This window comes from Moschus berezovskii, chromosome 2, assembly GCF_049115385.1.
Source record: "Moschus berezovskii isolate FMDL1 chromosome 2, NW_MosBer_1.0, whole genome shotgun sequence".
Lineage (NCBI taxonomy): Eukaryota > Metazoa > Chordata > Mammalia > Artiodactyla > Moschidae > Moschus > Moschus berezovskii.
The window spans coordinates 135,036,779-135,051,084 of NC_142461.1; the positions used below are offsets into that span (position 1 = coordinate 135,036,779).

The window sequence follows — 14,306 nt, forward strand, 5'->3', positions numbered from 1 at the left end:
GATGGGGTGGGGGGAGGTTTGAGCCCAGCTGTGCCTCAGTTATCCCCCTGAAAGCACCTGGGGAGGGGAGGCTCTGTCTAAGCCTGGAGGGGCACAGGGTAACATCATGGGCCTGCTCGCCCCGTCTGCAGAAGGCACGGGGCTGGGAGAGGGGCTTATGTGCCAGCCTCCTCTTCAGGTGGCCCTGGAGCCTGGCCAAGCAAGCTTGCTCTCACCACTCTCAGCTTGGTGAGGGCGGCTCAGTTCGAGCTCTTGGTCCAGTCTTCCCCTCTCAAAGCACCTGTCGGCAGAGAGGGAATCAAGCTTCCTTCTTCCACCATTGGCATGGCCTTCCCAGATCCCACACGAGGCTGTGCAGGCATTCACAGAGCACCCCACTAAAAAGGGGTGACTTAAGGGAGAGGACAAGTCAGAGTCGGCGCTTGTGGGTGCAGCCCTCAGCAGGCCCCCAGTCATCATCTGGCCTGGTTTTGAGAAGCAACCGTCCCCTAGGGCCTTCTTGCTGTTCCATGCCCTGCCTCAGGCAGGTCCACTCTCTCCCTCGGCAGGAGGGGAGGCGTGCTGTCCGCCCACCCCCAGACCCACACGGTGTCCCCGGGCCAACATTCCCATAGCAACGTTCCACAGAGAGGTACAGGAATGCATTTTCTCACAGTCCCAGAGGCCGGGAGTCCAAGACAAATGTCAGCAGGTCCGGTGCCTTCTGAAGCCTCTCCCTGGCATCTCTCTTGTCCCCGTGTGCGTCTGTGTCCTAATCCCCTCTTCTTGTAGGACACCACTCCGGCTGGGCTAGGGCCCACCCAACAGCCTCATTTTACCTCCCTTACCTCCTCACAGGCCCCCTCTCCACACACATTCTGAGGTACTACGGGCTAAGGCTTCAGCACGTGGACTTGGGGGGCAGACAGCTCAGCCCATACACTCCCCCCTCCCTAATTCCTAGAGGCTCACTCCTTAAGCTGCAGGGGCCTCCAGCTCTAGCACGTTGTTCCGAGGCCCCAGAGCAAGGTTGGTAGAAGGGCCTTGGCATGCCCAGGCCCTCGGGGTGTCCTCAGCAAGTGGCAGACATGCTTTGTTCCCAAACCTACGGGGTCCAGGCCCATGCCTATGTGTGCACACGTGTATTCACGCAAGTGCTCACATGTGTGTGCACACACTATGGGCACACGTTCAATTCCAAGACCAATGCAGTTTATACTTATAATGAGGAAAGAAATACATCTTAGGACCTCATAATCAGCAAGTCACCTACCCCTGCCCTCTATCCTTGAAGCCAGGAAGCCAAGTGGTGTTTAATTTCTTTCCTTTCCCCATTTCGGGCTTCCAGGAAGAGCAAAGCAGCGATTTCCCCCTACCTTGCTGGTTCCACAGGGACATGTGAAGCAGCTGCTTCTGTACAGACTGGCTGCTAGGGAAGGGTGGGCCTCCCAGCAGGAGTGGCCAGGCCTTCCTGTCCAACCTGCAAGCTCCCTGGTCACAGCCAGGTTGCCACATTTTCAGAAGTTATGGGGCTGGGCAGGCTTCTTCACTTTCTCCTTTTCCTTGTCTTCTGTTTTGGCTCCTTTATGTAGACAAGTGGTTGGCTCAATCAGACTTGCCCAGGGTTCCCCAGAAATTCAGAGCCTTGACGAGAATCCGCAGGCACCTCCCTTGGGGAGGTCTGAACCGCACAGTGAATAGACACTCCATCTGCTCTGCTGCTAGTGGGTTCCTAGCTGGATGCGGCAGGGACAGTGGAAGCTGGGAGGGCCAGGATGTTGGGGGGAAGGGACTCGCTCCCACCCGTGGTCCACCCAGGGAGCTGTGGCTGAATGACAGGACCCAGGTGAAGGGCAGATGGGAGCCACGTGTGGGTCTGTAGGGCCTCCTGGAATAGATGACGCTCGAGCTGTCTATGAAGCACAAGCCAGCATTATCCCGGAGGGCTTAGAAGGGAAGAATGCCCCAGAGGTGTCTTGGGGGCCATAGGCCATCAGGAGAGGGGAGGCCCCTGGGGCGGGGCACAGGCACTAGCGGAGAGAAGAGACCCCCTGGGGCGGGGTGCACGCTTGGATGAGGCAGTTTGGGGTGGGGATGGTGGGTTGTGGGGGCTGCAGGGTGTGGATGTGACATGGCTTGGTGCTGAGCAGAGGCACTGGATGCCAAGATGTGGGGAGATGGAGGCGGGCATGGTGGCCTCCTACCTGCACCTCACCCTCCCCTCCCTGGTCTGAGCTGGCGGGGGTTGGGGGCTCTGCTTCCCCACAGGCTTCCTGGAGAAGAATCGGGATGTGCTGAACAGGGACATCCTCGCCCTGGTCCACTCCTCCCAAAACAAGTTCCTGCGGGAGATATTCGGGCTGGAGTCCGAGGAAAGCAAGCGGGGCCCCGGGAGCCTCATCCGGGTGAAGGCGGGCAGCCAACAATTCAAGGTGGGCTCTGGTGGCCCTGCTGTGCCCAGGGCCTGGGGGGCAGACAGACATGGAGAGGCCCCGCTGCCTGGGGTCTGGGGTTGGAGATTCCCAATGGGGTGCAGAGGCAGCTACAAGGGGGAGAAGTAGTGTGGGGGTAGCGGCCAGGGGCAGGAGCGTGGGGCTCTGCCTGCTTCCCAGTGGGCAGCGGTCTCTGTAGGGCTCACTGTTTGTTTATGCTATTCTTTCTATATTGGTCTCTGTATATGTTTTATGGGGGTGTGTGGCACATGTGGTATATGTGTGCTTTGTGTGGTGTCTAGTGTGTGTGTGTTTTGTGTGTGTGGTACGTAGAGTGTGTGTGTGTGGTATGTAGAGTGTGTGTGTGTGGGGTATGTGTGTGTTGTGGGGGGTGTGGTGGGTTGGGTGTGTGTGTGTGGTGTGGTGTGTATGTGGTAGGTGGGGTACTTGTGTGTGTTGTGGATTTGTGTGTGTGGTAGGTAGGGTGGATGTGTGTGTGGTATGTAGAGTGTGTGGGGGGGATATGTGTGTGTTGTGGGGGATGTGGTGGGTGGGGTGTGTGTGTGTGGTATGTGGGGTGCCTGTGTGTGTTGTAGGTGTGTGTGTGTGGTAGGTGTGTGTGTGTGTGTTGTGTGGTTTGTGTGTGGTATGTGGGGTACTTGTGTGTGTTGTGTGTGTGTATGGTGGGTGGGGTGTGTGTGTGTTTTGTGTGTGTGTGTGTTTTGTGTGTGTGTGTGTTATGTGGGGGGGGTGTGTGTGGTGTGGTGTGTGTGTGGTATGTGGGGTACTTACGTGTGTTATGGGTGTGTGTGTGTATGTGTGTGGTATGTAGGGTGTATGTGGGGTGTGGTGTCTGTGTGATAGGCAGGTGTGTGTGTGGTAGGTGGGTGTGTGTGTGTGTTGTGTGGTGTGTGTGTGGTATGTGGGGTACTTGTGTGTGTTGTGTGTGTGTGTGTGGTATGTGGGGTGTGTGTGTGTGTTGTGTGTGTGTGTGTGTGTTAGGCAGGTGTGTGTGTGTGTTGTGTGGTGTGTGTGTAGTATATGGGGTACTTGTGTGTGCTGTTCGTAGTGATGCTTTCTAAGGCCCACTTGACTTCACATTACAAGATGTCTGGCTCTAGGTCAGTGATCACGTTATCGTGACTATCCTGGTCATGAAGATCTTTTTTGTACAGTTCTTCTGTGTATTCTTGCCACCTCTTCTTAATATCTTCTGCTTCTGTTAGGTCCATACCATTTCTGTCCTTTATCGAGCCCATCTTTGCATGAAATGTTCCCTTGGAATCTCTAACTTTCTTGAAGAGATCTCTTGTTTTTCCTATTCTGTTGTTTTCCTCTATTTCTTTGCACTGATCACTGAGGAAGGCCTTCTTATCTCTCCTTGCTATTCTTTGGAACTCTGCATTCAGATGCTTATATCTTTCCTTTTCTCCTTTGCTTTTCGCTTCTCTTCTTTTCACAGCTATGTGTAAGGCCTCCTCAGACAGCCATTTTGCTTTTTTTCATTTCTTCTCCATGGGGATGGTCTTGGTCCCTGTCTCCTGTACAATGTCATGAACCTCCGTCCAGAGTTCATCAGGCACTCTATCTATCAGATCTAGTCCCTTAAATCTATTTCTCACTTCCACTGTATAATCATAAGGGATTTGATTTAGGTCATATCTGAAAGGTCTAGTGGTTTTGGGAGAAATATCAATAACCTCAGATAGGCAGATGACACTACCCTTATGGCAGAAAGTGAAGAGGAACTCAAAAGCCTCTTGATGAAAGTGAAAGAGGAGAGTGAAAAGGTTGGCTTGAAGCTCAACATTCAGAAAACAAAGATCATGGCATCTGGTCCCATCACTTCATGGGAAATAGATGGAAAAACAGTGGAAACAGTGTCAGACTTTATTTTTGGGGGCTCCAAAATCACTGCAGATGCTGATTGCAGCCATGAAATTAAAAGACGCTTACTCCTTGGAAGGAAAGTTATGACCAACCTAGGTAACATATTAAAAAGCAGAGACATTACTTTGCCAACCAAGGTCCGTCTAGTCAAGGCTATGGTTTTTCCCGTGGTCATGTATGGATGTGAGAGTTGGACTGTGAAGAAAGCTGATCGCTGAAGAATCGATGCTTTTGAACTGTGGTATTGGAGAAGACTCTTGAGAGTCCCTTGGACTGCAAGGAGATCCAACCAGTCCATCCTAAAGGAGATCAATCCTGGGTGTTCATTGGAAGGACTGATGCTAAAGCTGAAACTGCAATACTTTGGCCACCTCATGTGACGAGTTGACTCACTGGAAAAGATTCTGATGCTGGGAAAGGTTGGGGGCGGGAGGAGAAGGGGATGACAGAGAATGAGATGGCTGGATGGCATCACCGACTCTGTGGACATGAGTTTGAGTGAACTGCGGGAGTTGGTGATGGACAGGGAGGCCTGGCATGCTGTGATTCATGGGGTCGCGGAGAGTCGGACATGACTGAGCGACTGAACTGAACTGAACTGTGTGTGTTGTGGTGTGTGTGTGTGGTAGGCGGGTGTGTGTGTTTTGTGTGTGTGTGTGTGTGTGGTATGTGGGGGGTGTGTGTGTGTGTTGTGTGGTGTGTGTGTGGTATGTGGGGTACTTGTGTGTGTTGTGGGTGTGTGTGTGTGGTAGGTGGGTGTGTGTTAGGTGTGTGTGTGTGGTAGGCGGGTGTGTGTGTGTGTGTGGTAGGTGGGGTGTGTGTGTGGTAGGTGGGGTGTGTGTGTGTGTTGTGTGGTGTGTGTGTGGTATGTGGGGTACTTGTGTGTGTGGTGGGTGGTGTGTGTGTGTGTTTTGTGTGTGTGTGTGGTATGTGGGGTACTTGTGTGTGTGGTGGGTGGTGTGTGTGTGTGTTTTGTGTGTGTGTGTGGTATGTGGGGTACTTGTGTGTGTTGTGGGTGTGTGTGTGTGGTGGGTGCGGTGTGTGTGTGTGTGTGGGTGTGTGTGTGGTAGGCAGGTGTGTGTGTTTTTTTTGTGTGTGTGGTATGTGTGGTGTGTGTGTTGTGTGGTATGTGCGTGGTATGTGGGGTACTTGTGTGTGGTGTGTGTGTGTGTGGTAGGCGGGTGTGTGTGTGTGTGGTATGTGGGGTGTGTGTGTGTGGTGTGTGTGTGGTGGGTGGGGTATGGGTATGTGTGTGATATGTGGGGTGTGTGGTGTGTGGGTGGTATGTGGGGTGTGTGTGTGTGTGTGTGGTGTGTGTGTGTTATGTGAGGAGTGTGTGTGTGGTGTGGTGTGTGTGTGGTATGTGGGGTACTTGTGTGTGTTGTGGGTGTGGGTGTGTGGTATGTGGGGTACTTGTGTGTCTTGTGGGTGTGTGTGTGTGGTAGGCGGGTGTGTGTATTTTTTTGTGTGGTGTGTGTGTGTGGTATATGTGTGGTATGTGGGGTACTTGTGTGTGTTGTGGTTGTGTGTGTGTGGTGGGTGGGGTGTGTGTGTGTGTGGTATGTGGGGGGTGTGTGTGTGCTGTGTGTGTGGTATGTGGGGTGTGTGTGTGTGTGTGTGTGTGTGTGTATGGTGTGGTGGCAACAGCGCTGGGCCTGCTGACCAGGGAGGAGGGAGCAGAGAGCCCCTGGTGTTCCTCAGAGCAGCCTAGGACGTCCTGGCAGGGTGGGGGTCTCCCTTCACCCCTTAACACTGACTGTTCCAGAAAAGCCCTGTGAGTCATCTGATGAGGAGCTCCCCACCCCTGGGCCGGGAGGTGAGGCCGGTACTGGCACAAGAACTGTGGGTGCAGGCATAGGAACCCCCAGCCCCCTACTCCATGCTGTAGTCAGCTCTGGCCACACTGAGGTGCCCCACCTCCACCTCCACAGGAGCTCCTGTGCCCAGGGCCCACAGCATGACCACATGCAGAGCCAGCCCAGAGAGGCACCAAGGAGCTACGAGGCTTGCAGGAACTACCCAGGTCTGGAACCAGGTGGAGCTGAGCCAGACCCTCCGCCCTCATGGAGCCAGGCTGGACTCCACAGTTGAGGCCAGAACGCAGCTTGGTCCTGGCCCTATAGGGCCTCCAAGGCATGTCCACAGGTTTCAGGAGCAGGAACAGGAGGAAAATGCATTATTTTAAAACCAGGAGAATGCTGCCCATTGTTACTATACCTGCCAGGGATTGAGTCCTATTCTCAGAGACATTAAAGCATGAATTTGAGTCTCCAGGCTGATGCAGTTTGGCAGTACATATGTTTACCAAGTGCATCTGACCTTGGAAAAAGTTTGATCAAGGAGCATCATCCAAGATCAGTATGGCACAAAAACACACACTACTCTTGGCCCAAGTCTTTCCCAGTGGCTTAGCAATAAAGAATCCTCCTGTAATTCAGGAGACACAGGAGACTCGGGTTCGATCCCTGGGTCAGGAAGATTCCCTGGAGAAGGGCATGGCCACCCACTCCAGTATTCTTGCCTGGGAAATCCCATGGACAGAGTAGCCTGGTGGGCTACAGCCCATGGGTTCACAGAGTCGGACACGACTGAAGTGACTGAGCACGCACTCACGCACTCTTGGCCTGGGGCTTGGGTTTTTTGTTTTGTCTTGCATCCATCATTTTAATACATTTTTAAAAAACTACAGTAATGCTTATAATGTACAGTACATAACATTCAAAAAGAGCATACAAAGTCTATACAAAAACTAAAAAATGCAGAATGGCAAGGTAAAAATTGACACTGTCTCCTCACCCTGGTGCATCTCACTTTGGGGTCCCCACTCCTAGACAGGAGGATTGCCCAGCTCTACTTGCCTCTGGGTTCCCAGCGTCTACTGGGTGCCTGCACAGTAGGCACTTGGGGAACCTCTGCTAAACGAAAGGATGAGCGACTGGATGAATGTGGCCCTGCCCACCTGTGGGACCTCAGCAGAAGCCCTCGCTGTGCCATGGGTCAGCTGTGCCCTGGACCGCGCTCCACTTGTGCCCTGTGCGTCTGTCTACAGTCTGCAGACTCCAGCAAGCGGCCCTCCACCTTGGCCGGCCAGTTCAAGCAGTCTCTGGACAAGCTGATGAAAATCCTGACCAATTGCCAGCCCTACTTTGTCCGCTGCATCAAACCTAATGACTACAAGAAGCCACTGGTAGGTAATAAGGGGAGCCTGGGGGCCTGCACAAGATGAAGGGAGGCACCTAAGGGAGTGAATCTGATGGCATCTCGAGTCATGTCACCAGTGCCTGGGCAGCTTTGATGCTATCTGCCCCCATTTTACAGCTGCGGACACTGAGGCAAGGTGGCCAGTCTAGACCATTTGAAGGTCGGTGGCCTTCAAGGCTTTGGATCTCCCAGACCTCAACTGTCTCCACACTGCCATTCGCTTGCCATTGGCCAAGTGTGTTGCTTCTCTGAGCCTCAGTTTTCTCTTCCACAAATTCTGGATCTGCCAGCCTGAGGGGAGCAGCAAGGGTTGCACATGACTTTGTGTGTGTGTGTGCCATATCTGCATAAGTAAACCATACTCCATAAGGGCAGCAACCAGTACTGTGATTTTAGAGGCTGACACCAACTACTGGTCACCTAGACCTGAGGCCACTAAACCCTTGGAAAGTGGCTTTATCTACTTATGTGCAGGGTGGGAGCCTGCTGCCTACCCAGTCCCTGGGATTCCAGCTTGGGAATCCCACCCAGAGACTGCAAATTTAAAGGCTTCCAGACATGGGAAGATGCCATCTGAAAGGAGATAAAATGATTTTAAAAAAAAGTCTTAGAAAAAAAAATTACAGTACTAAAGTTCCTATTTTGAAAGTATAAAATTACATGAAATTCAGGCTGGCCCAGGAAATCCAAAATGCATCTTCCTTAAATCACAATGCACAGATGTTAGATAGTAACTGTGCTCCCAAAGGCCCTCTGCCACAGGCGAGGGCCTGAGGGTCATGCTCAGGTCTTGTGGGTGCCCCTGGCTGAAACACCCCTGGGAGATGGCAGCTCCTGTGCAGGTATAGGGGAACCCAGGCTGAGGGGACAGGCAGGCTCAAGGCTGGAACTCTGGCTCTGCCACCTAAGAGTATGTCTCTGAGGCTTAGGCACCTCATCTCTAAATTTGAGCTAAGTACCCCTTCCAAGTAGAGCTGTTGTAAAGATTAAAGGAGAAACAGCAGGTCCACCAGAAATACTGGACAAATGGAAGCTAACTAGTTGCTCAAAACTGCTGGGTGGTCCTTGACCCCATTAGCAGTTGCCTTGGTGGCCCTCCATGTTTCCAGGTGGGTGACTGCCTGCTGGTAGGCTTGCTGATTGGAGGGCACGCACTTAGTCCCCAGACACTCCTGGTTCCAGGTGGAGGGGGGGCCCCTCTAGGGTGCCAGCCATGGCTGAGCCCCCATACCCTTGTGCAAAGCACTGTGACCGAACTCGTCTCCAATAGCTATCTCTGGAAGATGCAGAGACTAAATTGATTACAATATTTTCTGAGTCTAAGTAGGAAATGTACTCTTCCTTCCACTAGAGTGGGAGGCATAATGGTGCCCCTGCCGGAAGGACCCCAGGGGCAGTGGTCACCCCAACATTGGCAAGGTCAGGAGGAAACCGTGTTCATTGTTTGGGGATCATTGTTTGGGAGCATTTGACAATATTTTAAATATGGCATATGCAAAAAAATTTTCTATTCCTCATACTCTGCATATCCTGAAAATGAGAGAAATATTTGCTCTTCTATGGATGTCCCAGTTTGTATGTGATGAACTTTTATCTCCTTGGAAACACTTCCAGGACTTTTCAGCGACTACAACCAAATCTCTCTCTTCAGAATAGAATTTTCATGAGACCAAGTGTTTGTTTCGTTCTCCTGCATTTGGGGACAGCGGCAGAGGTGGTGGCGGGTGGTTGGGAAGGGGCAGCCCGTGCTATCAGCCCCTTGCCTCTGCAACCGCAGCTCTTCGACCGGGAGCTGTGCATCCAGCAGCTGCGCTACTCGGGGATGATGGAGACCGTGCACATCCGCAAGTCCGGCTTCCCCATCCGCTACTCATTCGAGGAGTTCTCACAGAGGTTCCGCGTCCTGCTGCCCAGTGCCGTGCGCACGGAGGTGTGTGTTCCCGCAGCCTGGCTGCAGGCCCCAAGGCGCGGCAAGCGCATCCTGAAAACCCGGGCGCCTCTGGGCGCCCCCAACCTCCCTGTTCCAAGAGGGCTCAGGGCCCCTTCTTAATGCTGAGGGTCCGAAGCTTTGAAATGACCCCTGTTCCTGCTTCCCTTCTCTGGAGGAGCTAGCGGCTGAATATGTTACTTCTAGGAGCAACCGAAGTTTAAAGCAAATACTCCCTTTTAGGACAGAATGTTGCAGAAGTGATGTGTGGCCAGGGAGCAGGAAGTCCGTCCTATCGTTCCCCAAAACCCTCAGCCATCCTAAAGTTTGGACTGCCCGTGTCCAAGGGCCACACTGAGACCCCACGCCCTTGGAAGCATTGTGGTCTCGTAATCCTCTGGACCCCATCCTTGATCCACGGTGCCGGGTGCTCGTGTCCTGGCCCAGCAGCCCCTGACGGTGACCCCTGTGGGAGCAGAAAGACCCCGATCCCTAAGAAGTCCCTGAGGAGGGACCTCATCCTCCTGCGTGACTCCACCTAGCCACTCCTGTTTCCTCCTGGCAGCTCCGGAGCAAGTTTCGCCAAATGACCCTGCGCATCGCCGAAAGGTGGCTGGGGACAGATAAAGAATGGAAAGTGGGAAAGACCAAGATCTTCCTGAAGGTGAGAGCCTGAGGCCCGTGTGGCTGGTCTCGTGCCCGTGGGTGCCTGCTCCATGCCTAGCCCCTGCCCTCAAGGAGCCCTGGTCGTAGAAAAGCATGCTAGGGGAAAGAGGCAGGGAGTCACCGAAAGAGCCCAGCCGAGCCTGTGAAAGCCCGGGCGGCTTCTTAGGAGAGGACATTTAGGACAAGACCCAAGGAGACAGAGGGGCTGCCTCCAAGCTACTGAGCAAGAGCAAAAAGGACCTGAGGGAGGTCTTCCACTGTCCCCGGAGCAGTCTTTGCTGCCGGAGCCGGAACCGAAGCGAAGTCTGCCGTCAGTCCTGGGGAAGCCCCGCCCCAGCCTCCCTGGGGAGGCGGAGCTTCAGGGAAGGCGGCAGTGTGGACCCTGCCCTTTGACAGCTCATCCTTGGCAGGGTCGGGCAAGCAGCACCACTTCCCACCTCCCAGCTCACACCTCCCTCTCCATCAACTTACAGGGAGGCCCCAGGTCACAGCTGAGGCAGCCTCCAGCCCCTGAGGCTGGCCTTCGGGCCCCGCAGGATTTTGACTTGGGTCTAAGGAAGAGTGTCGGTGTTTCCTAGCCCCGCACACCTTGGGTAGGTCAGCAGGGTGAGGAGGAGGAACAAGAGAAGATCAGGCCAGAATCAGGACTCTGCCAGCCCGCCTGGTATCGCACCCCGTCCCCACAGCGCCTTCCTGAGGCTTCCACTCTCTCCTCTCACCCCGTGGAGCCTGCCCACCAATCCTTGTCTGAGTTCCCAACCCCAGCTCTCCAGTGGGTCTACTGTCAGTCCATCATTAGGCTAGAGCTGGGGCTGTGCGGCTTAAAAAGGAAAGAAGCAGAGGGGCTTCAGACTCTACTGGGGCAGGTGACTCCACAGAGGAAAGAGGTCTGGGGAATTCCAGGTGCTACCCAGTAGGGTGTGGTTTAGAGCGGGGATCCCCAACCTCTGGAATCTAATGTTTGATGATCTGAGGTGGAGCTGATGTAATAATAATAATAGAAATAAAGTGCACAATAAATGTAATGTACTTGAATCATCCCAAAACCATCCCCCACCCCTCAGTCCATGAAAAAATTGTCTCTTCCATGAAACCAGTCCCTGGTGCCAAAGAGGTTGGGAACCGCTGGTTTGGAGGGTAGGGTCAGTGTGGGCTCATGGCCTAGGAGGTGAGGAGACTGCCCGCCCCACCATTCCTCCTTCTCCCTGGCTGCTCCATGAGGCCACAGTCAGGAGTCTCGTCCGTCTCTATGTCCCCAGTACCCACCCACACACATACAAAGGGTCCCAGTACTTACTTGCTGTGAGACTGATGAAGGCAGGAAGAGCCACCAAGCCCATGGCTTCTGCTCGTCACTTGCCAAAGGCCCATGCTGCTCTCTGCTCTGCAAAGACAGTCCCTTCGTTCTGGACCGGGGATCCAGGGGGAGCATCAAGGTGGGCCTGGGAATGTCACCACTCAGGGATGAATACGGTTCATCACCTCACACTGTAAATTCTCTGCAAAGGCTGGAGAAACATGTTAATATTGAAACAAGCATGCGTCTGTATTACAGCTGAATGCGTGTTTCTCCTGATTTTTAGGAAACAAAATACAGCTTCAGGGACAGTTTTTGCCCCCCTCTTGGGTTCTCCAGAGCAGAAATGAAATTTTCCAGGTTGAATTCACAAGAAGAAAGAGCTAAAATGGGAAGTTCTTGGATTGAAGGGCTGGGCCGCGGCTCTGGGCTCGGAGCCACATCAGTGGCAACTTAAGAGCATGTCTTTCAACCTCACGTCTTTCAACCCGTGCCCACTTCTCCTGGGAAGAGTCTGAGCTCCTGACTTCTGGAGACAGAGCCCTGGCTGCAGGTAGGGGCTTGGGGGTAAGGCAGGGCAGTTATGTGATGAGAGCTCTTCTGTTCCAGGAAAACCAGGACACCCTGCTGGAGGTACAGAGGAGCCAGGCCCTGGACGAGGCTGCCATCAGAATCCAGAGAGTCCTGCGGGGCTACAAATACAGGTGCAGGCCCTGCCCCAAGTGCCTCCCCACCCTCATATCCACAGGCCCTGTCCCCTGGGCAGGCCTGTCCGCCTTAAACCAGGGTCCCATGTTCCCTCTGGTCTCTCTCTGGGGGTGACTGAGGCAGAAGAGCTTTTGCAACCTGCTGACCAGGGACACTGCCGTCTGTGTTGGCAGAGAATTTCTAATACACAATTTGAATGTTTAGGGGTGAAGGGCAGAATCTACCAGTGTGGTCTCGACTGTATTTTGACTCTCCTTCAATTATCTTAGAAAACATATGGATTTGGGTTTATGAGGTGGTTGGTTTTGGAGGGAAGAAAAGAACCATCTTTGACTCAGTTCCCTGTTCAGTAAATGGGTAATGCATGAATTTCAGCCCAGGTTCAGCAAATCATCCATATTACTGCCTCCCTTACCCTCACCATGTCCAGTGAAAGTGAAAGTCGCTCAGTCGTGTCCCACTCTGCGACCCCATGGACTATACAGTCCATGCAGTTCTCCAGGCCAGAATACTAGAGTGTGTAGCTGTTCCGTTCTCCAGGAGACCTTCCCAACCCAGGGATTGAACTCAGGTCTCCCACATTGCAGGCGGATTCTTTACCACTGGGCCACCAGAGTTATTATTATATCCATCTTCTCATATAGATACAAAAACAAAATAAATTTTTTTCCTTTTGATGAGAATCCTTCTTAGGGTTTGCTCTAACAACTCTCATATGTACCACAGAGCAGTGTTCACTCTGGTCGCCATGTGCATTTCATCCCTAGCACTTAGTTATAACTGGAAGTTTGCACATTTTGATCACCTTCATCTAAATGCCCCTGCCTCTACTCCCCGAGGGTGATTTTTAATATGATCGACATCTACTGTTCTAAACCTAAGAAAATACCCTGAAGAATTATTAGATGTGATAAGAAAACTCAGTTCAGTGTGGGAAGAAAGATACAACCATATGCAGTTTGACTCCCCAGAGGCCAGGTTTTGGATCACCCCTCCAGTTTCAGCCCACTTCCCGCTCCCTGGAGGAGGGCATGGCAGCCCACTCCAGTATCCTTGCCTGGAGAAAGCCATGGACAGAGGAGCCTGGAGGGCTGCAGTCCACAGGGTGGCACAGAGTCGGACACGACTGAAGTGACTTAGCACTAGCACTTCCTCTCTGTGGAGGGAGCAGTTAGATGGCACTTGCCAGGCTCCCAGCACCTGGGTGCTGCCCTCTGGTTTGACGTGTCCCCAGAGAGGAGCTCTGGTACTAAGATTTCTGACCTGATTTCGGTAGACTCCTGGGCTAGTGGCCAGAGGAGGGGGCAAGGAATAAAAAGTTGGAAACCGGTTTTATACCTTCATAGATCTTTGGGGGTAATGAGGAAATTATTCCTTCTCATTCCAAAACTGGACTGTCCTCGGGAATTCCCTGGCAGTCCAGGGGTTAGAGCTCCACACTGCCACTGCAGGGGGCACAGGTTTGATCCCTAGTCAGGGAACTAAGATCCCACACGTTGCATAGCATGGCAAAAATATATAAATAAATAAATAAAAGATATACGATAAATGTAATAAATAAATAACAGAAACTAGACTGTCCTCATTCACAAATTTATTTGTTGGCAGTAGATTTTTTGTTCCTAACCTGTCTTTCAGCCTATAAAGTCTTCTGGAAAAGAAATACCATGTGTATTCATTTTTACCTGATTTTTGTTTTCTCTCTTCCCTTCAAAATCAGTTCCCCCATCCCCACCCCGAGGCCTTTAAAATACCTGTGGTTGTTACCACTGACTTGCATTTCCCCTTCTAGGGAGGAGTTCCTGAGGCAGAGGCGGGCAGCTGTGACCCTCCAGGCCTGGTGGAGAGGCCACTACAGCCAGCAGAACTTCAAGCTGGTAAGAGAATTCACGTGGGAGGTGGAGCCTGCAGGCCAGGGGACACCTGTCCAGTTAGAAACCAACCTCGACGCTTGTTTATGAGTGTGAGCGCTGGGGCGAGGGGCGCCGCCGGTCACAGACCTCAGCACCCCACACTCTTCTTTCCAGTGTCAGGCCACACATTTGCGGGTTTCAAGTGTTCTCCTGCAGGATCTGAGGCGTCTCCAGAGCTACAAGGAGATGTCCCACTCTGAAATGAGATGGCGGCTATTTTGTTCCCCCCAATTTGCAGGCAGCAAAAGAATTTAATGGATTGATTATTCTCTGTTTCAAGCACTCCTTCCAAA

General features: G+C 52.7%; 1 protein-coding gene across 1 annotated transcript in view; it reads left to right on the forward strand.

Moving 5' to 3' along the window:
• The window catches only part of MYO7B (myosin VIIB), an 80,090-nt gene that overhangs the window by 35,194 nt on the left and 30,590 nt on the right, over positions 1-14,306 (forward strand). The window contains exons 14-19 of the mRNA XM_055397711.2: positions 2,248-2,411; positions 7,351-7,488; positions 9,280-9,432; positions 9,995-10,093; positions 12,002-12,096; positions 13,893-13,977. Coding sequence (XP_055253686.2) covers positions 2,248-2,411; positions 7,351-7,488; positions 9,280-9,432; positions 9,995-10,093; positions 12,002-12,096; positions 13,893-13,977 — 734 coding nt within the window. The remainder of the gene's footprint in view (positions 1-2,247; positions 2,412-7,350; positions 7,489-9,279; positions 9,433-9,994; positions 10,094-12,001; positions 12,097-13,892; positions 13,978-14,306) is intronic.